The sequence below is a fragment of the Triturus cristatus genome, chromosome 6, assembly GCF_964204655.1.
Source record: "Triturus cristatus chromosome 6, aTriCri1.1, whole genome shotgun sequence".
Classification (NCBI taxonomy): Eukaryota; Metazoa; Chordata; class Amphibia; order Caudata; family Salamandridae; genus Triturus; species Triturus cristatus.
In genome coordinates, this window is record NC_140589.1 from 1,778,584,475 (window position 1) to 1,778,610,668 (window position 26,194).

A 26,194-nucleotide genomic window follows, 5' to 3' on the forward strand; every position below is an offset into this window, starting at 1 on the left:
GTTGTAACAAACCTCAACAGGTTTACCTTGTTAAATGTGTACTGCTTTGTGAACTGTACAGCGAACATTAAAAAATAGGGTTCCCTAACTGGGAGCATATCAGTTAGTCGCAAGATTGGATGAATGGTCTTCAGTGATAGATTGTGCTTCTCTAATGCTCCCAGTGAAGGCCACAAACAGATTTGCTTCCAACTATATAGAGCAGGCAAGATTTATCATAGGCAGAAAGGGCTTTGGTGTGTTTTATATATTATTTAAAAATGAAACTTGACCAATAGAGTTATCCAACTAGAAAGCGAGACCAGATATGATAAGCAACATGGCCTATCACTATACATCCTAAAGTGACCCTACTACCACTAAAGGGAGTTTGAGCAAATGAAATAGAATCAAACATGCATTTTAAGGCTATAACCACTCAATGTGCACATGACAGTAAAAAGGGGAAATGTAGGGGCTGAATGTAAAATCAACAAATGACTGAGCACTGTGGTGATATTTTGGTCAACTTCAATAGCATTTTGGCTAGAAGTACTGCAGTATGAGTGAATCGGAAGATGTTTTTGTGCATGAGAAGATCATAAATGATAGGTTTGCTCCATTACAACACAGTATTGTGAAGCAAGACCCACTTATATTCACACTTCATTAACCATAAATCAGAGCTACAAAATCACTACAAAAAGTTTCAAAATTACCCAATGTTTTAGTCCAGACAATACTTGCAAGTGGCCAGTTGTCCTGTGTGCCATATCAAGATTTGACCAGTAAAGGGGTATTTAATGACCACCTTTATGCTCCCATCTTAAACTTTGTGTAGATCAAATGTGAAGAAACATTGACACAGGTGTATGGGTTGATTGTACTAGAAATAGAAACTTTGAAAAAAACTCAGCCCGTTAGGACTCATGTTGTTTTCTCAAAGACACCTTAGCCGCAGAAGAACATGCTTTGTGACTCCGTTTTTGGAACATATGGGCGTAGTGAAGTAGCTCACTTTACCCTGTTGTTAAGAAGACCTGGAACACAGCAACCATAGATGAAAAAAATACTATCCTTGGTCATATATGTGTTTTAGGTTTTTATGAATATTGTGTATGTTTGTTTATTCTGTTCCTGGCCACAGGCAGTATCTAGGTACTCGCTTCATAGACCTAGAAAATCAAAAAATATATTGAGGAACACAAAGCTGTAGCCCCTGGCATTCTCCTTCTGCATGGTACAGCTTTAAAGTCATGGCCATGGGTTACACCACTAGTGAAATGGGTGGGAGAGGTGCCTCAGCAATTCAAATTACTGGTAGGAGTGTTGGTTGTTGGAGGAGTTGGCCATTCACTGTGTTTCTAGGGGAAATGCCCAGAGTGTGTTCCTTGATTAAGTACTGTGGTGTAATAAATGATAGCTTTGGAGAGGAGATACTAAAAACAGAGATAAATAATTATACCAAACCCCTGCTGGCCATGGCGCATTCTTACCCTGGTTCCTGTACCCCGTACATTTTTCCAAGCAGTGTCACCTCAGTCATTTTCAACACCTAGGGTTCAGGCGGCTAGGCCTGCCTTACACAGGGCTATGTTATGGAAATAGTAATATTATCATGTGGCAAAAATAGCCGAATTTTGCATTTGCTTTATTGTGGGGGAAAGTAATTTACTTGAAATGTATCCTTCCAGCCACCTGCCATGGCCTATTGATGACTGAGTCTATAAAAATTCTGACTTCGTCTTGAACATCAAGGCACATTTAATAATAACCGAAAGACAAATTAAGTTTAAATGAATGAACAAAGCCAGATGTTTATAATCTGTTGGGATACCAGTCCTTAAAGCCTGGTAGGTGTGACGTGAGTCACTAACAATACCATAATGTAAAATAGATCTAACTTACCATGTAGGCTGTTGGAGAACAAGATTAAACTGACCTCTGAATTTCCATCATTACAATTCGTAAAGTAAGGTTCTCATTGCACATATCAACATTTGATTCCTAAACAGCTATGTAGCTCGCACACTGCAAGGCTAATTTTGTACTAGGTCTGAGGTTGAATAGCGATCTGGTTCCTCTTTCAGAAATATTTGATGTGACGTGGAGATTACTGGGAGTTTATTGTGCTCTACGGTAGTGGCACATATTGTGTTTTAGGTCATTGTGTTTCATTACATAGCTGCCAAGGTTTCAGATTGGTATGTGTGACATATTCATATTTTCAGTGTAATTGTGAGTGACATGTCCACAAATATGAGTGACACTTTTTCACAAGCAAAATCCATGAATGAAGACGAGGGAAACACTAATATCAGAATAACACCCATCTGAGCAATAAGAAACTCTTAAGTTAGCTGCTGCAAAGCACCAGAAATGGAAAGGCATTAACGTAAAGGTAAATGCCAGCATTTGTAAAGTGTACAGCTACCTCCGGAGAGGTGTCCCGGCGCTGGGGGCCTAACAGGTTGTATGAGGCCCCAACAAACTTACCCCGAAACAAGTGGTCTACGACCGAGTCGATGCACCGCTATGTGCCCAACACCGGCAAAGGCAGCGTCCCAGATGAGTTTTCTTATTGAGCCAACACACTTGAAAGTTGTGGACTAACAGCCGCCAGGGCAGAGAGCACCGGTCCGGGCATTCTTTCGGTGGAAAAGACTGAGTGCTGCACCTAAGTGAGCCAGGGCGCTGTGTGATTTAAAGTGCTTGCAGCAAGCCGCGCTAAAAACATAAATCAAATGTTACCTGCACTTTGACGGAAACAAACAGCAGTGGTTGGAAAATGCTGTTTAAGACCAGGCCGTCTGCCTCCATAGAGTGAGTTCTCCAGGCCACAACGACCTACTGCACTCCCTCGGCGCGGCTGCATTCAAGGCTGAGCTGCAGCACTGTAGCGTGTGCCTGAGCTCCAGCGGCGGTCGCAAGGATTCAATCACGGTACCGCGAGACTGTGAGAACAGTGTCCTTTGCCCAGCCAGGGTTCCAAACCTTTAGCCTCCCGCTTTCTGCGGCAGCGGGACGTAAGGTCCTGTACAGCGAGAATAGAAATTGGGCACGGCCTCTACTGACACAAATCACTGTCAGAAAATAATGCGGTGCCCGGGAATAATTGAAACATTGTAGCCAGCCCCTGAAGCCTGCCGGGAGCAGCGTGCTCGTCACAGCACCACTCCAGCCACTAGTTTTACTGTCCACATAGCAGCGCTACGGCTTTACAGCCAGGCAGAAGCTATGCCTACAATGCATGACTTTGCATTTCTGTCCGATGATGCGAATCACCACACTAAAATGCGTTAGTCTAACGCCCGATGCGTAGTACTTGGCAGGACTGTAATTAGGAGATCCTTTTAAACATGATGTGATCCTTGGTGGCCGCCATTAGAGATTGCATAGGTAGGATAAAAGGTGTGGTGGTCATGGATGTAAGTAATGCACATCCACCTTTTTGGATGCCCCTGATGTTGTAGTTCATCATTGAATAATATGATGTAAATATCAGCAATTTTGTGGAATAAATGTTTGTTTACATTTCTGTCTTTTTTTCCGTTAACTTCTATATATTTTTGCATGCCTAATCCTCCCTACGGCTCCCCTTACACACAGACAAACTTTTGTTAGCCCTCGTTTGTGAATTTTCCTCTCTCTATTGCTGCATGTTTATTTTATTTTCATCCATGTTTGGGGTTTGTGGGAATTTTCTGGTTTTAATATACTCCCCCCACCCCCCTCTCACTTTTTGCCCCATGCGGCAATCTCCACCCTTTTTGCCTACCTCCAATTCTCCTCGCCACTTTATTACCTCCATATTCATCAGGCCTTCACCTTTGCTTCCCTCAGTGCTCCCGAGGCAAAGGAGATGCTGGGGGCCGGAGGAGGGTTATGTTATTTGAACGTGTGTATAAAATAAGTATTGGCCTGGACCGGTTTTAGAACCTACTCAGTGGTGTCTGAAATTGAGCCAGTTAGGTTTTTTCAGTGGACATTTTGTGGCAAAATGTTCATAGGTCATCTTTAGAAGTGATGACAGTGGATGTAATAACACATGCTTGAAAGGCACTGTCAATTGTTTCCACCATAAGGAAGAGAGTAAAAAGGTTTGGAGGACCTCCGGCTCTCAACGAGAACATCATGTCCTTTGACGTGCTTAAGCTGGTAGTTGTATGCTCTGTATTTTAATGGGACCCCTCGGACCGGGTTTTTGTTGATGTGTCTTGAAGGTTCTACATGGAATGTGAGAAGCATATTACAAGGCAGTCTTTATACTGCTTGAGATTGAAAGCGATATGATTTGTCTTTACAGGATGGCAGCAGGACATGATTCATAGTCCTATTTCTGACAACTAATTTTGTATTTTTCAGCAATGAAAAGCGACGCAGGGAACAGGAGAATAAGTATTTGGAAGAACTGGCAGAACTGCTGTCAGCAAACATCGGGGACATCGACAGCTTGAGTGTGAAACCAGACAAATGTAAAATCCTGAAGAAGACCGTGGACCAGATCCAGCAGATGAAGCGGATGGAGCAAGGTAGCACATATTCATATGTACCGAAAACTTAGATTTAATTGAAGGCTAAACTGCAGATCGTTTTTATGAGCCTGCAGGGGGCTGGTGCTTTAAAGCCCACCAACCTTTAATCGTGATATATTTGGAAAACCAATGTTGAACGCCACTAAAGCAGTTGGATTTACTGAATAAAGCAGGACCACTTTCTATAGCAATGATAACACTGGTCCCATCTCCTAAAATGTAAAAGTGTCCTACTACCCAAGTAATTTATAAGTGATCTTTATCCAAGTCAAAGCAGGGTAAAAGACTTAGAGGAGTGAGCTGCACTTTCTAGGAGGCTGGATGGCGGAAAGGTCTCTTATTGACACCCGGGTCTTTCTAGAGTTTTGTCATTGACCACTCACTGCGAATGTAAAAGGTCTCTTATCGACACCTGGGTCTTTCTAGAGTTTTGTCATTGACCACTCACTGCGAATGTAAAAGGTCTCTTATCGACACCTGGGTCTTTCTAGAGTTTTGTCATTGACCACTCACTGCGAATGTAAAAGGTCTCTTATCGACACCTGGGTCTTTCTAGAGTTTTGTCATTGACCACTCACTGCCAATGTTGTTTTTAAGGATGATGCAAATTTGTATTTGCGGGATCAGTTATTACATACACCTGACCGGCTGTCTCTGAAACGTAACTCTGACCTGAAGAGCCACTGAAGAGCCACTCCTCTCGTGGTTGCTGCTTTGTCTGACCCAGTGTGCGACAGGTCACAGTTTACTACTGTTGGTGATTTGCTTAATATCCAGGGAGGTAATTCAGAGGTAGCTAGTGGTAGGCCTTGCAACCCCTGTATTGCTACTTGCAACACCTGTGGACTGCTAAGCTAGTCACATGATATAATTGGCGAACGACCATCGCAACGCATGCATCACATCGCATGCGATTACGTCGCGTGTCGTCACAACGCACGCGTCGTTACAATGCGTGTGTTCACTATGCACGCCATTGCATCGGAGGCGCCATTACATCGCGGGCGCTTACAACGGACACGGACGGCGGGGAGACAGCGCTTCTGGAACCACGAGAGACAGGTAAGGACGACGATGTACTCGTAGTGTTTTAGGCTTTAGGGTAGTTGGTGGGGAGTGTAGTGGAGGGGGAGGGTTTTAGGCTTTAGAGCTTAGGGTTAATAGTAGTATATGGTAATGATTTAGGGGTTAGGGCTTTTAGGGCTTAGGGTCGGATATGGTAGTGTTTTAGACTTGGGGTTAGGGCTTTTAGGGTCGGATATGGTGGTGTTTTAGACTTTAGAGTTAGGGGTTTTAGGGCTTTGGGGCGTATGGTAGTGTTTTAAGCTTAAGGGATAGGGTTTAGGATTAAGGGTCGTATTTGATCGAGTTTTAGGCTTTAGGGGGTCGTAGTGTGTTTAGTACGTTGCTTACAGTGTAGTTTAGGCCTTAGGGTCAGGGGAAATGCGCATAAGAGTAAAAATCGCGATTTAGAACCATGCGGGGTGTTTGTATGCGGTGTGAATGTATTTTGCATGCTTTTCAATTGAAATGCGAAGTAATTGGGTGCGTTGTGATTACTTACGATGTAAAGGGACATGCGATGTAAAAACGGCGATGTGAGGACATACGATGTTAACGTTTGCGATGTACCATCATACATCCATATAATTAGTCTGATCTGTGATTGTGTAAAGGTTGTATGTTTGCACCTGTCATCACTTTTTATTAACATACTGCGTTCAAAAAGATCAAGAAAAAGTACAATGGCTTATTTCTCAGGGTCAAAGGTTATGAGATATCATTTCTATTGATGTTGTTTTACATCACTATAGCGAACCTCACCATTGTCACAGTTTGTTCTTATGTGGCACTCTTAACTAAGAAAAAAAGACAAAGATGAACATGCAATCAATCAGCACTCTTCGTTCAGTGCTAGGTTGTGTGAAGAAACAAGTGTCCACCCTAAAATAATGAATTGAGGTTCCTAGTGCTAATCATGTGTGTTGTTCAAATAAAGGCACAGTGAAGTAGACCCCCAAGGACCCCGCAGGCCTCCAACTCGCATGCATGTGTGTATCTTGTAGTTTCAATAGTGCAATCCTATCCAAATGGCAGCAGAGCTCTGTCCACGATTTCCCAGAGAACAACTCTTTGTAATTAGTGTAAAACAGCTGGTTTTTGCTTCAGAGAAAACCTTTAGCATCCGGGCCCTGAAGTGCTGATGTTGTAGGGTCTTATCCCTTTTCCATAGGCTTCCACACCAGACACATGCGCACACACTCTCGCTCTCACACACTGCCTCTCACACTCACGTTCTCTGTCTCTCACACTCTTTTAGTAGTTCTTTCTTTTATTTAAGTTAGCAACAGCTCGATGTGTTGGGACAAAATAGTCTTGCCCTCGAGTAAGATGACATATCGATTTACTCCATATGATATTTGAGAGAGAAGCATCTTGGAATTTTAATTGAGGCGTGATCGGCGTTGGTCATACCACCCTCAATTTGGTACACAATGTTCAGGAGTTTTAGAAAATATACTATGTATCTATCTACCAGGTTCATATCCCAGTTTTGGCCCGACATCTTGTAATTCATGACAAATCAGTTTATCTTTTTCACTTACCTACAAAAAATAATGTTCTGGTGCTCATGTAAATACTTTAATACCATCGGACAGGTTTGTTTGTATATATATATATATATATATATATCACAAACGGTGCAACAAGTCTGGCCACTTCCTCCAAGCTGGGCTGGTGCTGAGAAACGGATGTAAGTCCCTTTCAAAATCCATCTAGAAATGTGCCAAAGTTATGAAACAATAATCTCGCACTCCACAGTCCAGTTTCTGGGAAGGGTTTATTGCCAGTGCTTTTTAACCTAACAGTCTTCCTCACAGCCTGAAAACCAGTGTGCACCACCACCTCATAACATAAACAATGGACATAGAAAACCTATGTATATGTTCGTTCTTTTTGACAAAAAATCAAATTAAATTCAAAATAAATGATTGCTCTCAAGTGACAAAAAGACTAATGATATATTTTTACATGCACAGGAGAAACAGTTCTTTTTGCCCAAGCCTTAGCTTTCATGATTTCACCACATACATGAGACGCAGGATGGGGGAGAACGGCAGAGGTTAGGATACAAGTTTAATGCAGCTCCAGTTGTTACCGATTCGGAAGATAAACAAAAACTGTATAAATATTGAAATAATAATCAAAGTGCCCACAAATAGACATATACCCCTAGGAAAAACACGCATCATACCCTAGATATATATCTTGAATACGAAATGACCGCACAGTCACCAAACACAGTGGCGGCAGCCGAGAAATCCCAAAGAAAACCTAAATGAAACTATCTGAAATTGAATAAACTAGAAAAATTCAATTTAAGCAAATTATCATGAGAATAAGAATGAAATGTATCGTCAGATAATACCCGCAGAGGGGAGCTGCATCACTATCAGAGTCACACCAGCTGATGTGCACATAAAGCTCCTCCTTCAAGTTGAGGTCTCCAGGAGACTTGCTGCCAAGGAGAATAGTATGCTCCTACTACAGAAGTCTAAGCTTCTTCTCTCTGTCTCCATCATGCAGGCTCCTGGTAATCCTGTAAATTCCAACAAAATACAGGTGGTCAGGGTTCTGGTTATGCTCATTCGACCAGTGTCGGGCTACAGAGTAATTGAAATCACAATTCTTTATCAGCCTGAGGTGTTCCAGTATTCTTTTCTTCACTGGAAATATAGTGCTACCCACATACTGGTAGCCACATGGGCACACCAAGACATACACACAGTAAGGATTGCCGCAGGTGATACATTTGTGATGTTGGCCGTCTTCCCCATGGGTAACTGATGTTTTACTAATTTCGCTTCTATTATAAGCTTTGCATTTTTCACGCTTGTGGAAACCTCGTTGCTACTTCAGCCAACCCTGCTTACTGCCCCATGTGTCCTTGTAGCAATGCACTCAAATATCTCTGATGGATTACAATTTGTGCACGTTACCTCCTATCACTGGGTCTGAGTTCACTAAGTGCCAATTTTTGGTGAACATGCGCTTAATGTTGTTAGATTCACTACTGAAAGTAGTGCTGACTCTTACTTTGTTGGGGTCATCCTTCTACATTCCCTTCTTGATGAGGATACTGTCTCTGGTCAACTTGCCTGCTTTCTCACTAGCAGTTATGAAAATATTTTGCGGGTAAGTCCTGGCCTTGAACCTATCAGTCATCCTATTCTCTTCCTCTTGGTAGGCCTACCCAGTGCTGCAGTTGCGGTTTACCCTCAAGAATTCTCTTAAGGGAATACTCCATTTTACTTTCTTGGGGTGGTGGCTGCGAGCATGAAGTACACTATTACCCGCTTTACTTTTGCAAGAATAAACCTGTGTACGGCCCCATCAATGATCCTTACACATACATCAAGGAAGTCCATCTCCCTGTCATCTATCTTGTGTGCAAAAGATAAATTTAGGTTGTTATTGGAGATGTGTGTTAGAAATTCATGTAACAGATCTTTAGGACCATCCCAATGATAAAAAGATTGTCTATGTAATGGGTCCCAAAAATTATTTGTTTGGTCCATTTCTTATTCTACTCAGTCCACACATGCTGCTCCTCCCACCAGCCCATGGAAATACTAGCGTAGCTGGGAGCAACGCAACTGCCTATCGCAGAACTGATCATTTGGTGATGCCACACATTATTAAACAACAAGAAGATATTCTTTAAAAAAAAAAACGTTCCAATTAACATCATTAAATCATACATATATATTGCCTGATCACGGAAGAAATGTCTGCATGCCTGGATCCCCAGACTGTGGTCAACACATGTATAGAGTGACACCACATCCATAGTTACCAATGTGTAATCTGACTGCCAGGGTATCTCCCCCATCTTAGCGATTAAATCAGTACTATCCCTTCAGTATGCGGGTAAATTGAGTACATAAGGTACTAGGAAAAAATCCAGATAAATGGAGATGTGCTCAAGGAGACTGTTTCGGAAACATGAAAAAAAGCAAAGTGCTACAGGTTTGCATATATCAAACAGGAAATGCGCCACACCCGGTTCCTGGACAAGTTGCTTTATTTAAATTTGCACAGGCAGTCACGTGTCAGAGGCACCTGACGCGTTTCGGCAAATAGCCTTTTTCCAAGGTGTGTCCTCTTGAGTGCAATGACCCAGTAGTGCTTGATCACACGCCCCCATTGTCCATCACACTCCAACTCCCACAATGCTTTTCATGAGGCAGTAAGGTTACCATGTGATCCTCGTGATGTTACTCGATTACTGCCTCAAATGTCTCGATGTCAACAGGTAGGTGGGACACAACGGGGGGCTGGTGCACCTACAAAGACACGCGGTTGCCACTCTTTAAAATCAGCGCTGGGTCCAGGACCTGCTTCACAAGGTGATAGCCTCGCTCAGCTCCCTTTCTCACCACCATACACAAAATTCGCCGGCAATCCTCAGGCTTGTGATGGGGAGAGCGGGTCATGTCCCCCAATATAAATCCTCCAAAATTTGCTGTCGTCGGGGACCCCCAACCCTGCAGGGCGGTCATGGCTAATACGGGAGACAGCGGTTCCCGCAATTAAACATCAAACAGGAAATGCGCCACACCCGGTTCCTGGACAAGTTGCTTTATTTAAATTTGCACAGGCAGTCACGTGTCAGAGGCACCTGACGCGTTTCGGCAAATAGCCTTTTTCCAAGGTGTGTCCTCTTGAGTGCAATGACCCAGTAGTGCTTGATCACACGCCCCCATTGTCCATCACACTCCAACTCCCACAATGCTTTTCATGAGGCAGTAAGGTTACCATGTGATCCTCGTGATGTTACTCGATTACTGCCTCAAATGTCTCGATGTCAACAGGTAGGTGGGACACAACGGGGGGCTGGTGCACCTACAAAGACACGCGGTTGCCACTCTTTAAAATCAGCGCTGGGTCCAGGACCTGCTTCACAAGGTGATAGCCTCGCTCAGCTCCCTTTCTCACCACCATACACAAAATTCGCCGGCAATCCTCAGGCTTGTGATGGGGAGAGCGGGTCATGTCCCCCAATATAAATCCTCCAAAATTTGCTGTCGTCGGGGACCCCCAACCCTGCAGGGCGGTCATGGCTAATACGGGAGACAGCGGTTCCCGCAATTAAACATCAAACAGGAAATGCGCCACACCCGGTTCCTGGACAAGTTGCTTTATTTAAATTTGCACAGGCAGTCACGTGTCAGAGGCACCTGACGCGTGTGTCCCACCTACCTGTTGACATCGAGACATTTGAGGCAGTAATCGAGTAACATCACGAGGATCACATGGTAACCTTACTGCCTCATGAAAAGCATTGTGGGAGTTGGAGTGTGATGGACAATGGGGGCGTGTGATCAAGCACTACTGGGTCATTGCACTCAAGAGGACACACCTTGGAAAAAGGCTATTTGCCGAAACGCGTCAGGTGCCTCTGACACGTGACTGCCTGTGCAAATTTAAATAAAGCAACTTGTCCAGGAACCGGGTGTGGCGCATTTCCTGTTTGATGTTTAATTGCGGGAACCGCTGTCTCCCGTATTAGCCATGACCGCCCTGCAGGGTTGGGGGTCCCCGACGACAGCAAATTTTGGAGGATTTATATTGGGGGACATGACCCGCTCTCCCCATCACAAGCCTGAGGATTGCCGGCGAATTTTGTGTATGGTGGTGAGAAAGGGAGCTGAGCGAGGCTATCACCTTGTGAAGCAGGTCCTGGACCCAGCGCTGATTTTAAAGAGTGGCAACCGCGTGTCTTTGTAGGTGCACCAGCCCCCCGTTGTGTCCCACCTACCTGTTGACATCGAGACATTTGAGGCAGTAATCGAGTAACATCACGAGGATCACATGGTAACCTTACTGCCTCATGAAAAGCATTGTGGGAGTTGGAGTGTGATGGACAATGGGGGCGTGTGATCAAGCACTACTGGGTCATTGCACTCAAGAGGACACACCTTGGAAAAAGGCTATTTGCCGAAACGCGTCAGGTGCCTCTGACACGTGACTGCCTGTGCAAATTTAAATAAAGCAACTTGTCCAGGAACCGGGTGTGGCGCATTTCCTGTTTGATGTTTAATTGCGGGAACCGCTGTCTCCCGTATTAGCCATGACCGCCCTGCAGGGTTGGGGGTCCCCGACGACAGCAAATTTTGGAGGATTTATATTGGGGGACATGACCCGCTCTCCCCATCACAAGCCTGAGGATTGCCGGCGAATTTTGTGTATGGTGGTGAGAAAGGGAGCTGAGCGAGGCTATCACCTTGTGAAGCAGGTCCTGGACCCAGCGCTGATTTTAAAGAGTGGCAACCGCGTGTCTTTGTAGGTGCACCAGCCCCCCGTTGTGTCCCACCTACCTGTTGACATCGAGACATTTGAGGCAGTAATCGAGTAACATCACGAGGATCACATGGTAACCTTACTGCCTCATGAAAAGCATTGTGGGAGTTGGAGTGTGATGGACAATGGGGGCGTGTGATCAAGCACTACTGGGTCATTGCACTCAAGAGGACACACCTTGGAAAAAGGCTATTTGCCGAAACGCGTCAGGTGCCTCTGACACGTGACTGCCTGTGCAAATTTAAATAAAGCAACTTGTCCAGGAACCGGGTGTGGCGCATTTCCTGTTTGATGTTTAATTGCGGGAACCGCTGTCTCCCGTATTAGCCATGACCGCCCTGCAGGGTTGGGGGTCCCCGACGACAGCAAATTTTGGAGGAGGTTTGCATATATGTAGAAATTGATCTTCATATGTACCCAAAAGGCCTCGCTCCCTTCAGTCTCCTAAAAGGGTGTGGTGTTAGGAGATTGTTTGTTTGAAGATATCAGAAGCAGATGTCCCATAGCTTCCTGATGTACTTAATTGTCTATCTGCCTGTTTGGTTATGTCTCAGAGGACCCTATTTTCGCCTTTATCTGAGGGCTTGATGATAGTGTCTTTGGCTAGAGTATCTAAAGCTGTGCTCTGACCTCTCGTAAGATTTAAGGCATAGCTGTTTTTGGAATTTTGACAAATTTTCATGAGATCACTGGTAACCATCTCGTCAAAAGTGTCTACACTGTCATGTGGTGTAGTAGGTTTGCACTTGGATTTGGGTTTAAAATGGTTAGTACTCGTTCTGTCTGTTTCGAGGTTTAAAGAGCAAAGGAAATCCCTCTCTGATGCCCACTTAGTTTCTCCCCTCTGCACAGCAATTAAAATGGTCAAACGTTCAATATCCCCCAAGTACAAGTTGTCAAAATTAAGATTGTGAACCGGGTCAATCATAGAAACAACCTTTGAATGATGCTTCTTTTCTTGTTGCATAAAAATGTTCATACTTTTTTTTTTTTTTAAACAGATTTTATTTGTCAGAGTAGTACACACAATACAGATCCCGTAGTCCCAGAGAAAACTGTCGCATATAAGATACAAAAATTGGACTTTGACGATTTTACACATTTATGCAAAGGAGAATATGATAGGCAATACAAATAAAATCAATCCCTGCAACACAACCAACATCCCCCCAACCCCCCTCCCTCCCCACGCGCACCGTCTCCTTATTCCGGAACAATATATCACTGACCCAGACTGCCATTGATCTACACAAGAGCTCAACGTCCACAATACCATCTCCCGCCATGGACCTGCAAGCAACACATGGGAAAAGCGTAAGGTACGGGAGAGGCCAACAGGTTACTCCAGGCCCCTCCCACCTCGTGGCAGCTCTAGCTCCAGACCCGGATAATCCGCCCAGCGCCTCCAGATCTTGTAGTGTTTCCGGGGGCACCCTCTAGCTTCAAAGATGGGGACTTCAAGGCCCATACAGAAGTCCAGCCCATTTTTCCAAGTCGAAACTGAAGAGGAAACCAGGTTCTAGCTATAGCCTTCTTCGCTAAAGTAAAACCTAGGAGCATGAGATGTCTCTTATAAATATTGCCCCCGATCCCTTCCATCACATGAATGAGGACAAGCTTCGGCGAACTAGGGAGCTTCCACCCCAGTACTTCAGAGAGACAAGCCAGAATTCCCCCCCACCCCCCGAATCGTACTGGCGCTGTGCAGTGCCATATAGTGTGCAACAGAGTCCCCTCCTCGTGCCCACAACAGAGACACACTGGGGAAGCCACTAGGCCCGCCCTCCAGAGCCAACCCTGGTAAAATAGACCCGGTGGAGGTATTTGAATTTAATCAACCGCAGGCTCATTGCAATAGCCGCCCCTCGCGGGGAAGCCAAGGCTTCCGTCCAGTCCTCTTCCTCCAACTGACCTCCATCTCCCTCCCAGGCCTCCCGCAAACGCTGCAATGAGGGGGAACAGTGCGTGACCAGGGACTGATAGATTTTAGAGATCTTATGGTTGAGGAGGTCCCCCATAAATACCTTAGCCTCTATTGGGGTGAACTCCGGCAGCGAGTCCAGACCCTCCAAGCTGGGGGAGATAGCATGCCTAAATTGCAAATATTTAAAGAATTGCGTCTTTGGCATCTGGTAATCACTCTGGATGTCCTGAAAGGATTTTAAAATTGTGCCCCGCATAATGTCCCCCAAAGTAGATATCCCAATGCTGTCCCAGTCGCGAAACCCGGAGAGGCGCAGCAACTGCGGAAAGCGGGCATTGTGCCATGATGGGGTCTCCGGAGTCAATTTGTTCCACCAGCCCATCCGCCGCAATGCCTGCCTCCAAAGCTGAAAAACAATCCGTGTGGCAGACGGAAGGGGACACCGCAACGGAGCCGAATAAAGAAGAGTATGTAGGGACCGGTCACCCATGGAGCGTCGTTCCACGGCATATGCCGGGTCCGCTCTGTCCCCATACCACCACTCATTTAAGACAAGTAGATGCGATGCTACATAATAAGACCAAAAATCAGAGGTTGCCAGCCCCCCGCAATATGTGGATAGAAAGCACGTCCAGATTGCCACCCTCGCCGTGCCGCCATCCTAAAGAAACTGACCCAGGACAGTATTCACCTGCCGGAACCACCGTGGGGGAATCGGGTAGGGATGATTCTGTAGTTGATACAAAAGTCACGGGAGTGCTACCATCTTAAAAATGGCTGACCGGGGCTGGACAGGGGCATGTGCGACTAGGTCTTAATATCCTCACGCACCTGCTCCCATGCCGTGGTGGGGGAAATCGGACAAATACACCCCCAAGTATTTCATGCCCCCATACACCACCTGTTCCGAGGATGCCCAAGAACCGAGCTCGCCCCGACCTCCCAATACCCATAGGGTGGATTTCCGAGGGTTCATCTAAAGACCTGATGTTTCCCCAAAAATCTGCATGATACGCAACAACCGGGGGCCTGTTCGTTCTAGGTTGGTAAGAAAAAACAACACATCATCTGCATACAGGGCAATGAGAACGTTCATAAGTTTTAGTTCACGGATAAACAGAAAAAAGTCAACACATGTTCAACAATAGTCAAGGTTCGCAATGGGGCAAAAGGATATACTAGGTTCTAAAAGAGTTGGTTTATCTCTGCTCAAAGTGTGTGTGGATAGGTTAATGACTGCCAGTTGATTCTCACCCATTATTTTCTTCTGGTTTACCCATGCAGCAAAGTATTCTTGGCTGTGTCCCCCGCTTCTTGAGGTTATCTTCCTTTTGTGTTGTCTCCGTCTTTTCCTTTGGGTGGTTTTCTGTGCAGCGCTTGATTAATCTGTAAAAAAACAGTATTCGCCAAGTGAGGTTAAAGGTAAGGCATCCTTATTTGACACAACCAGTTGATCTTCCAGGGTTGAAGAGTATATATCAGAGCCAGACTCTGAGGTAGCCAACTCTCATTGCCTCAGAGCTCCATGGTGTTTGAGCTAGCTTACTGCTCCGTCGAACTTCCTCCCAAATGTCAAACTACGGCCATTGGTTTGGCCTTATTTATCCCGTAGAAACTTGTGACTCTTTCAGTTTGATTTCCTTCTCATATTTATCAAGTCTCACCAACATCTGTCTGTGTAAGGAACTTGCGAAACTCCTCCTCCTCCGGATATTTCTCCAATAAATCTTTCACCTTCGTGATCTCATCCACTGTCTGCTCAAGTTGCATATTTGCAAATGTCGATAGTAAGCCCATCATGATTTTACAGGTTGCTGCCAATAAACCCTTTCTTTTTTTAAACTGGAACTGTGGAGTGTGAGATTATTGTGTCATTACTTTGGCGCCTTTCATGGTGGATATACATGAATGTATATGAGCAGAGTGTAATATGTTTTTATAACAAGTGCCATTACTCATTAGAGGCAAAGCCCCTACCCGAGGACGACGGCGGGACAACAGGTACAAGGCAGGCACTGACCAGAAAGACTGGTCATCCCCTTACCGCTTCCCTCCAGGAAGCCTTGGCTAATAACCCAAAGCGTATGCATGAGAAGGGAATCCCCCTCTCACACATAGAAAAACGCCTTAGTGAGTGTATCACATAGTCTGTACCACAACACTAAGTCTGTTTTATTTTCACCACACCCTTTTAAAAACGGTCCTGAGGAAAGCCAGAATACTCTAAGGCACTGGCTGAAACATGTCGACCATCTGAAGGACGCAGGGGGCAGTAACTCTCCACCCTTACACGTCCTGTAGCCTTACTTTTAACCGCTGGTGTCGGCCCAGTTATTAAAATTTAATTTACCCTTGGGTACTGGGACCACCACCAAGCCGTTTTAAATCACAATTCACCCAACCTCACTGCACTCTCAGCAATATACCAGCTCCGCTGTAATCAGGCGTCGTAGCACACCCGGGACATACTAGGTGTCACTGGGTGGGCCCGATGATGAATCATGCCACCAACTAGGTTGGTGGGTGAGGGCTTCATGAATACACCTACAAGGTGTCTGTGACAGAACTACTTTGAGTACTGCATCACTTTGGTCAACTTAAGCTAGTCTTCTTTGTTTAATCACATATAAATCCCTCGGGGACATGGACTAGATTTCTAGTCCTCTCTCTCCCTCTTGTTACACGCAAAGCCCCAAGGGAGTCATGAGGCCCCTTCCCACACTCACAAATGGTAATAAATAGCATTTTATACTATCTGCATATACGGGTTAAGCCGTGGCATTTTTCATGTGTATTTGATTCAACTGAGGTCTTTAAATAAAATCAGGATGCAAGGGGTGAAACTTTTGCTGAAAGGTAAAATCACATTGAATACATCTTGTGACTAATAGAGAAGTTGTTTCCCCAGGGATAGTAAATGTAACATGCAATCTGTTGGGCAGTATACACTGTTTTTCTAAAGGGGGGGCAGAGGATGCACCCCAACCCCAGAAGATGGGTGCACTCGTAGTCATGGAAAATAGTTATAAAGTGGAAAGAAACGTCAAGTTCACCCTGGTAAAATAGCAATAAGACAGGAACCAAAGGCTGCGCATAAGGGGGAAATGAGGGGGTGGAGCAAAACCGTGTGAACAATTGTTGCTCCTCAGGGCCGTCAGCTGAGCGCCAAAGGTGTTGTCTGCCCGCGATGAGGGGGCATGGGGCACCGACTGCCGATGATAGGTTGGGCACAGGCTTTGCAGGGTTTGGGGAAAAAGTGTTTTTATAAAAAAGAAAATCACTGTGAAAAAACACAGTTATGGTTCTGGCTCAGATATAAAACCACTGAACTTGACCAGTTATGGTATGCCACACACACCACAAAACTCACTGCTCGACATGCAGCATATACACTACAAAACACCTGTTTTAAAATGGCACAGGAAAAAAGACAGACTACCAAGAGCAAACCTTGGCAGGCTATGTGAGCTAAGGCATGCATTGTGTGTGTTGCATACCATAACGCGTGAATTTGAGTGGTTATGCTCTTTTGACCAGAATTGTAAGAAAGGTTAAGACTGTTTTTTTTCAGTGACTATATTTAATATTTTGATAGTAGGCTTTTGGTTAACTTGTTTGTGTTGCTTCAAATATTTTGGTTTTATTTATTGATTGCTGCATGTTCTCAACACCGGTTACATTTGTCATTAACATTTCGATTAAAAATAAATTGTGTGTAATCAAAAATCATGTCAGAATATCAACTTGTATGAAAAAGTGCGACAATCCTCCTGCTGAGCGGTTATTAGAGAGTGCCAAATACAGTGGGAATGCTTTGAAAATGTTCGCTCACACGCTATGCAGCTGCCAACTTGGCTGCACCAGCTGGCTGTCAGGTGTTGGAATGGTTCCAGTGTTTGGTTATTAGCAGATGGCCAGCTGCCACTGAGGACGAATTCAACGTTTGTAGATACAAAATTAGTGTTATTGAATTATTGATTGATACATTTAATATGCTTACTGGGCGCTCCTTTCGCGATAACATCCGCACATTACAGGAGTATACCGATCTCTTGTAAAATCTCTGCGTGTTCCTGCTGTCTTCTTGGACAGTGAAATGAACATGTGTTATACAACAATGAATATTGATTGGGTCGTGTGTGGAAGGTACTTTTTGCTGTCATTTCTACTTTCTGATGTGTCGGACGCCTCTGATCAGACCGGGATGCCTCACCTGCTTTACTACTGGATAGGACCATTGCCTCTTCAGGTCCCACCGCTTGCCCTGGGGGAAGGGGCGTCCCACATGGGGTTAGTCTGGGACACAAGGTCCTCCAGTACACCAGTTTGCCTAGGACTCCTTACTGTACGATAATGTGCAACTTAACTTTTTTAGTGTTTGTGTAGAGAACCACAAGGTTGATAGATCCTTATTCAATTATTTGGGCCGGTACCGGTATTTTTTACAACAATTCATCACTAAACCCTTTCCTTAAAACTCTGAAGTCAGAATAAATTACCAGTATTTGTAATTCTGTGGTTTATTCGGATATATCTGGTTTTAGCCTGTCTCAGATGACCTTGTGTATTCTGTTTGAGGTTAGAATGCATGCTTGTTAAACAGGCTCACTTATGTCCTTATTCGCTGTGGTTCCCTGTGCTTGTTGTAGCTTAAGCTCACTTAATGCTGCTGGCTGTATGTTTTAAGTTCAAATAAAACGTGGGTATGCAGTCTTTTTTACGAGCCTTGTTCTCCGGTGGATGAGTTCCCGCCTGCACTTAGCCCCAGTATACAATAGTGTGTTTGATGATGTTGGGGAATTTAAAATAAGCATTCGCAAAGCCTCACCTTTGGGATGTGTTGGCTTTGCTTATGCCTCTTGGTGATGCTCTGCAGCATTGGGCTTTCTCCCCCGACACTGTGCCGCAAGTTAAAATAAATACATTACAAAAAAGCTTGATGATGCGACTGCTGCTGGTGGCCATGTCATTTTTCTGGCGTGCATGTGCGCGATTATGTATGCATGTGCATATGCCAGAATGCAGGCGCAAGCCAGTGGAATGACATTGGCACGGTTTCGTAATTTTATTTTACAGATCCAGGATGGCAGACGACGCTTGAAGCATTAAACAAGTAAAAAAATGTTTTTCATGATAGCACACATTTTTTAAAAAGGACCATGGGGTGGGGGAGCAGTGGGACAGCAGAGGAGAAAATAGGCAGAGCAGGTGGGGAGAGGAAAACCATTGCAAGAGGAAGAGAGCAACAGAGGGGGTGGGAGAGAAGCAAACATAGAGAGAAGGAGGCGTTTGGGCAGAACACACAGGGGTGAGAAGCACCAATATTGAGTGCTTAACCCAAAAGGAAAAATTCCTCTAAAAGTGAACAGTGGAAGGATATAAGTCAGCCAGTTGGAGAGATGGTAAAGAGGCTATGCTCCAGGGGAGGGAAACACAAGGACAATCTGGGACAAGGAAGCTCATCGAATGAGAAGCAAGCAAACTAGAGTGATAATAAAGCGAACCAATGATAAGCAATCGGTGGGCTGTGTATGGTAAGCACATAGCTCTTTTGCAGCGAGACAGTTAGGGTTGTCCGGCAGGCTTGGCCTAAAAAAAGGGGTAGGTTGGAGACAAAGGCGAAGTCTGGAGGCCAGCCTCCCGGTTAAAAATAAACACAGACACATGGGGTTTCCGATTTAAAACAAGAGAAAAAAGGGACAGGCCATGACGGCGGACGACGTCTGCGTTATGGCTCACAACAAGCATTTGCAATGCAATAGGTCTCGCATTTACGCGAGTTTAAGCTATTGGCATTGTAAATAACAATCCCTTTTATTTATTTATTTTAAAACCAAAACATAAATATAAGGCATTGTCATTTACAATACCAATAGCTCAAACTCAAATAAATGCGAGACCTATTGCATTACACACATCCTACTCCTCAGGGACCGACTCCAAAATGTGTTCCATCGGATATCTCACTACCAAAATACATCAGCAAGTTTCACGCTACCTGCTGACATCAGCTGTGATGGTATAGTTTCCCAAATCCAAGGAAAAGTACGGACCCAGAAGAGTCAGTGAAATTACGGAAAATGAAAGGAAGCAAGCACTGTGTTTTACCGTCCCGCTATGTACCGATTACACACAATCTACACCTCAGGGACCGACTCCAAAATGTGTTCCATCATTTTATTCAATGCCTGTAGCACTAATTAAATTAGAAACAACGTTCACTTCAAAAACCACTTCGCCAGTGTACCTGGACTCCATTGTGCTGTACTTGCGTCCGTAGAAGGTGCGAGCATCCTGGTAGCCAGTGCGCGTGAAGTGTAAATAGACCCTGAAGCATGTTATATCCAATTTATAAAATTCCCAAACGCACTCACAAAAAAAAAGTACTATCGTTTTTTAAAAAATAATGTGGTTTTGGTCAATAAGTTTTCAATTTTGGTTAAAATAACTTCGAGTTCACCTTTATTTTGTAACTGTGCTGATAGATTATAATCTATTGACATTTGTTTAGGGAAAAAACTCAGACCGAAAGTCTGGTTTAGAGTGAAGTGTTAGCATGTGTTTGCAAGTTGGGAAAGGAAACCAGGACAAGCTAATTAACTGCTTTGAGCCTTGCAGTAAAGATTGTAATCTCTTGGCTCGCAGCATCTGTGAGATGCAACTGAACAACCAGCAGGATGATAAGCTCCTAAACAAAATATAGGTTACTGCTAAAGTAAGGGATAAAAAGACAACATCCCCATCGCATTCGCATATTTTTAAATGCACGCTAAATGTAATTACCTTTTTAAAGTTGAGAAAAAAGAATACTTCATGTTTTCCCAAATCCAACGAAAAGCACGGACCCAAGAGAGTCCGTGACGCTCACTGCTGACATCAGCTGTGATGGTGTAGTTTCCCAAATCCAACAAAAAGTAGGAACCCAGGAAAGTCCATGAAATAACAGAAAATAAAAGGAAGCAAGCACTGTGCTTTACCGTCACGCTGTTTTGTTCTGTGCCGCCTGCAGAATAAAGTGAAGTATTTGTGCCGCCTGCAAAATGAAGTAAGCATTTGGCCACCATAATAATGACTTAGTCTCCCTGTGCCTGAATGTGTTCTTGTGTAACGTAATCCGTGCTCATTTAAAGCACTCCAATACCTACCGCACGAGTTTGAGCTGTATAAATCTGCATTTTAAAAAAAAGCACTCAAACAAAACAAAACTGCACACGCATCAAAAACCAGCCGTGTTACATGAAAGCTGCTGGCTGGTGTTTCCCCATATTCAACAAAAATTACGGACCAGGAGAGTCCGTGAAATAATAGAAAGTAAAAAGAAGCAAGCACTATGCTTTACCGTCCCGCTATGTACCGATTACAGATAGAGGTGTGGTCCCAGGAGAGTCCGTGAAATGAAGGAAAATAAAAGGAAGCAAGCACTGTGCTTTACCGTCCTGCTGTTTTGTTCTTTGCCGCCTGCAAAATAACCGTAAGCATTTTTGCTGCGGCAAAAAGAAGTTAAGCATTTGGCCACCATAATAATGACTTAATCTCCCCGTGCCTGAATGTGTCTTTGTGTAACGTAATCTGTGCTCATTTAAAGAGCTCCAGTACCTACGGCACGAGTTGGCGCTGTATAAACCTGCATTAAAAACAAACAGGAAGTGGGATAAGGGAGGGGGTGGCAAATGGTGTGCACTTTCGCGGCTGCTTTGATGTTCTCAGTGGCCGCGCGGCTCACTGAGAACATCAAAGCGGCCGCGAAATGATCACACAGGCTGCCAAATGGTGCGCGCGCCCGGCGCACATGCACTGTAGTTGGCGGGCGCACATGCACTGTAGTTGGCGGCCTGAAAGCACTGGTTTGCACTTCCAAATCCCCCTTTTAAAAAAGCTCTAGCGAGAGCAGCGCTAAAGCGCTGGCTCAGGCGAGACCTAAAAATGTCACAGCAAATGCTGCCTTCCTGGTACAAGCAAAAAGGTTTCAGGGAAGCAAGCCTCAAAAGACGACACTGCACCAGGAAAAAAAGATTTCAACAACATTATTTTAAAAAGAGGTCCACCTTCATTGTGCGAAACTCGCTGATGGGAAGCACAAGTCAGGGAGTTTGCAGTGGTGAAATATCCTATAACCTAAAATTTGTGGTACTACTTTTGTATATGTTGAACGTTTTTGAGGATTGAGAGGAGGCTGTAAGATAGCAAACACACACTCCAAGAAATGATGAGCCTTGAAAAGCAAAAGATTTCAAATCTCAACGTTTGCCGAGTTTACAGGTCTTTTAGCGCTGCCTGTTTACAGCAACCCCTTCTACTTCTCACCAGTTGACCGCAGCGCCTTTTCCAACAACCCTTGTACCGAGCATGAGCCGTCTCAAGTTCGAGGATGTCAAAGCCCGTCTTGAACCAAAGGAAGAAAGACGTGTTTGGCTCTAAAGAGCCCCCGACGGAGCCCTCGCGTCCTGTGCTGCCAGCAGGTGTACATCTTCCAAGGCCTAAAACAAGCTGCAGCTTTCTTCCCGTCTTGGCAGGAGCGCTCTGCCAGTGGGCGGCTTCTGGACTGTGCTGCAAGCCTGGAGTTTACATCGGAGCCTCCCGGTTTCCTGCTATGTGCCTCTCCGCTCCCTTAAATTATAGAGAAGGGCTAATTTTTCTACCACAGGGTGTGTGAGGGAGAGCCAAGGCGCGCGCAGCCGCGACACCCTGCGTAAGATGAACACGCTGAGCGCGAGCGCCGCCGGCGCCTCGCAGCGGGAGGAGGCGAATGCTTGTAGGGAAAGATTCCCGGCCTTGAATGGCCGCCAGCGCCGGGAGTGAGTCTACAGTTGGCAGAACCGGCTCTCTCCGTGGCTGTGGCACTAGCCTGCCTTCCGCCTGCCAAGGCCGCGATAAAAAAAAAGCAGGGAAGCCAAAGGAAGGGCGCCAAAAAGCTCATATCCAAAACTCCTTCCTCGTGCACTGTGCGTTTTCTTTTGAGAGCAGCTTCTGCGCTCCGCTTCCGGTGCGTAGAGCAGGGTGAGACCCTAAAACAGCGAGAGTGTGTAACTGACTACTTTTGGTTTCAAAAATAAAATAACTGGCGTTTGATAGTTTTGTCGAATAAAGCCTCCTCTCGTGTTTATTTGACTAAAGTTCGTTATTAGTTGCAAACTCAATCGTAGTAGCTGTGTTGTGATGTACTTCTCTGTTGTCCTCAATCTGCTGCCAAAACTTGGAAACGTGTCTTCTGTAGCTGGCTTTGGCAGACTTGCCTTGGAAAACCTTTCAGTTACTTGATAACTGAGATCCCCCCAGAGGTGAAATCCGATGCTTGGCAAGCAGAAGGGCCATCAGAATAAATGTGTTATGCCACTTGATCTCCAGATATGAGGCTTGGCAAACACAAAGTGGCAATGGGTCACTTGATACCCTGAGAAGGGGACGGATCTATGTAGCGGGGTTAACGATGCCCAGTATGTGTGTGGAATATGGCCATGTTTACCAACACCACGCATACTGTTTGTCACTGTGGCCACCGGCCCTGTGTTCATGAGCAGCGGTAGCTCTAGGAGTTTCATATTCAAGATATTTCATTTCAGGAGAAGCTTTAAGAGATTAATATTCAGCATATTCTGGCAAACAGCATGGAGCCCTTAACAGGCTACACCTTTAAGCAGCCCCTCCTCTCTTGTTTTTCTCAATTGCTGTAACAACACAGTGCACACTTGTTTGCTCTCGCTCTCTCTCTCTCTTTCGCTCTCTGCCAAAAATGGAGCTAGGTTACTCCCTTCTTAAACTTTAAAAAGCCCTCCCTTGATGCAGAATAGTGTTTAAAAAATGCAACGGTTTGCTTGCGGACATGGACAGTGCTTTCGATTCATTGAGTTGGGAGTATTTATTTGCGCCTCTGTGCAGGTTGAATTTAGGGCCTCGCTTCTGGTCTTATCTTACTCTACTCTATACTGACATAACGGCGTCTGTACGTGTGGCGGGTTCTGTCTCGTCGGTTTTTACTATTGGTCGAGGCACCAGGCAAGGGTGCCCATTGTCTCCATATTTTTTGCCTGGGTGCGTATTGACGCGCAAGTGACCGGTCTTGAATGGGCCGATGGGCTGTCGGATCGCAAAGCCCTGTACGCCGCCGATGTGTTGTTTTTTTCTCACCAATTTGGACAGGACTGGCCCAAGGCAGCTGCGCATCATGCAGGTGTTCGGTGAGACCTCTGGCCTCTATATGAATGAGCGGAAGTCCACCCTTTGGGTCTTGGGCGGAGGGGGCGATCTTGGTGCATGGGCCTCCTCGATGCAGGTGGTGCACGGGGGAATTAAATATTTGGGCGTGTTCCTCTCCGATTCGCAGCCAACTTCATGGGACAGAAACCTGGTGCCAGTGTGGAACAGGGTGCATGAGGATATTAAGACTTGGTCCCAAATGCCCTTGTCTATTTATGATCGCTCAGCCATCTTTAAGATGGTTTCTCTTACTCATCTATTATACTAGCTACAGAATCATCCATATCCTATTTCTCCAAGATGGTTCCGCCAGGTCAATACGGTCTTGGGCCAGTTTTTATGGGGGGGTGGGGCGGCTAGGGTGGCTCTCCGTATCTGTTTTCAGTCCACATATTGTGGGGGGCTTGCGACTTCCGTCATTCTTTCGTACTATCTGGCTTCGTACTTGTTGGTCCTTAATGAATGGTGGTATGGGGATAGGTCGGATCCGGCTTATGCTGTGGAGCGATGGTTTATGGGTGATCACACTCTACACACGCTCCTATATTCTGCGCCTTTGCGGCGTTCTTTGGCGGCTGCTACACAGCTTGTTTTTCGGATCTGGTGGCAGGTGCTGAGGAGGACGGGTTGGTGGAACCGTTTGACCCAGAGACCCCGGTGTGGCAAAATGGACGACTGCCATAGTTGGCAGCCTTGCCTGGATTCCGCGACTGGGACGCTATTGGGGTCTCCACCTTGGGAGATGTTATGCGGGGCCCGTTTTGAAGTCGTTTCAGGACTTTCAGAAAGATTTTCAAATGCCACGTACCCAATTTTTTAAGTATTTGCAATTTCAACATCTATTTCTCCCAGCTTGGTGGGACTGGAGGTGCTGGCCGACTTCAGTCCGGTGGAGGCGAAAGTTTTCATGGGTGATTTGCAGGACCATAAGATCTCTAAACTTTATCAATCCCTGGTCGCACATAGTTCCCCATCCCTGCAGTGTCTCCGTGAGGCCTGGGAGAGTGATGTGGGCTCGCTCGAAGAGGAGGACTGGACGGAGGCCCTTGCCTCCGTTCGTAGGGCGGCCATTGCGATGAGCCTTCGGCTTATCCAGTTTAAATATCTCCATAGGTTATATTTTACTAGAGTCAGGCTGTAGAGGGTGGGCTTGGTGGCTTCCCCGGTGTGTCTTCGCTGCATGCATGAAGAGGGCACCTTGCTCTATGCCATATGGGATTGTTTCGCGCTGGCTGGCGGGGTTTTTGCGGGGAGTAATGACCTGCCTGTCGGAGGTTTTGGGTTGGGACCTCCCTCATACACCTAAGCTAGTTCTCCTGCATGTCATGGACGATATCGGGGGCAACGTTTACAAACGTCACCTCATCCTCCTAGGTTTTACTTTGGCCAAACGTGACATTGCTAGAGCCTGGAAGGCGACAGCAGCGCCCTCCGTCTCGGTTTGGAAGACAGGTCTAGACTTCTGTATGGGCTTGGAGGCTCCCGTCTTTGTTGCGAGGAGGTGCCCTCATAAACACTACAAAATTTGGAAGTGCTGGGCAGACTATCGGGGACTGGAATTGGAGCCTATTCCAGCACAGGGCTCGGACTGGCTCTAATCTTTCCCCCTTCTTCACTGGGGTGTTCTTTGTGTACATTTGGTGGGATAGAGCTTTCTTAGAAGTGAACTGTAGTGAGCGTAGGAATGTTGCTCTGACTGTATATATTGATCTTGCATGGTTAACAGTGCAATGGGGTGGGGGTGTGGAGGGTGTTGTATGTTTTTCGTTTTCTTCTGTTTTGATTTAATTGCAAGTCCTTTTAATATTCTCATATATATATATATATATATATATGAGAAAAGTGTCAAAGTCATGATAATTTATATTGATGCTACGGAAGTCTCTGGGTTACAGAGCTCCGCTCTATGTGCTTTTGACAAATAAAATATATTTAAAAAAAAGAAAAATGCAACGGTTTGTTTCGGGGGTTCCCTGAGGGGATTAAACCCAAGTATTTTGTCCTTTAATTCTTTTCTATAAAAAAAAATAAGCTTCTGTTCCTGCATCGTTGAATGAGCAATGTCGTTGTTTCCTTCTGGATTCTTTTCTATATTAAGCAGGGGAAGAGATCACAGATTTATGTGAGCTAGCTTTCTACAAGTTTCAAAGTTGCTTTTTTTCAAATAAGAAATTGGACCTAACAGAATTTACATCAT

General features: G+C 45.2%; 1 protein-coding gene across 6 annotated transcripts in view; it reads left to right on the forward strand.

Annotated features, from left to right (window-relative positions):
- The window catches only part of NCOA1 (nuclear receptor coactivator 1), a 1,112,411-nt gene that overhangs the window by 650,865 nt on the left and 435,352 nt on the right, over nt 1–26,194 (forward strand). For all 6 annotated transcript variants that reach the window (XM_085613077.1, XM_085613079.1, XM_085613078.1 and 3 more), the window contains one exon: nt 4,345–4,511. In XM_085613077.1, the coding sequence (XP_085469203.1) occupies nt 4,345–4,511 (167 nt within the window). The remainder of the gene's footprint in view (nt 1–4,344; nt 4,512–26,194) is intronic.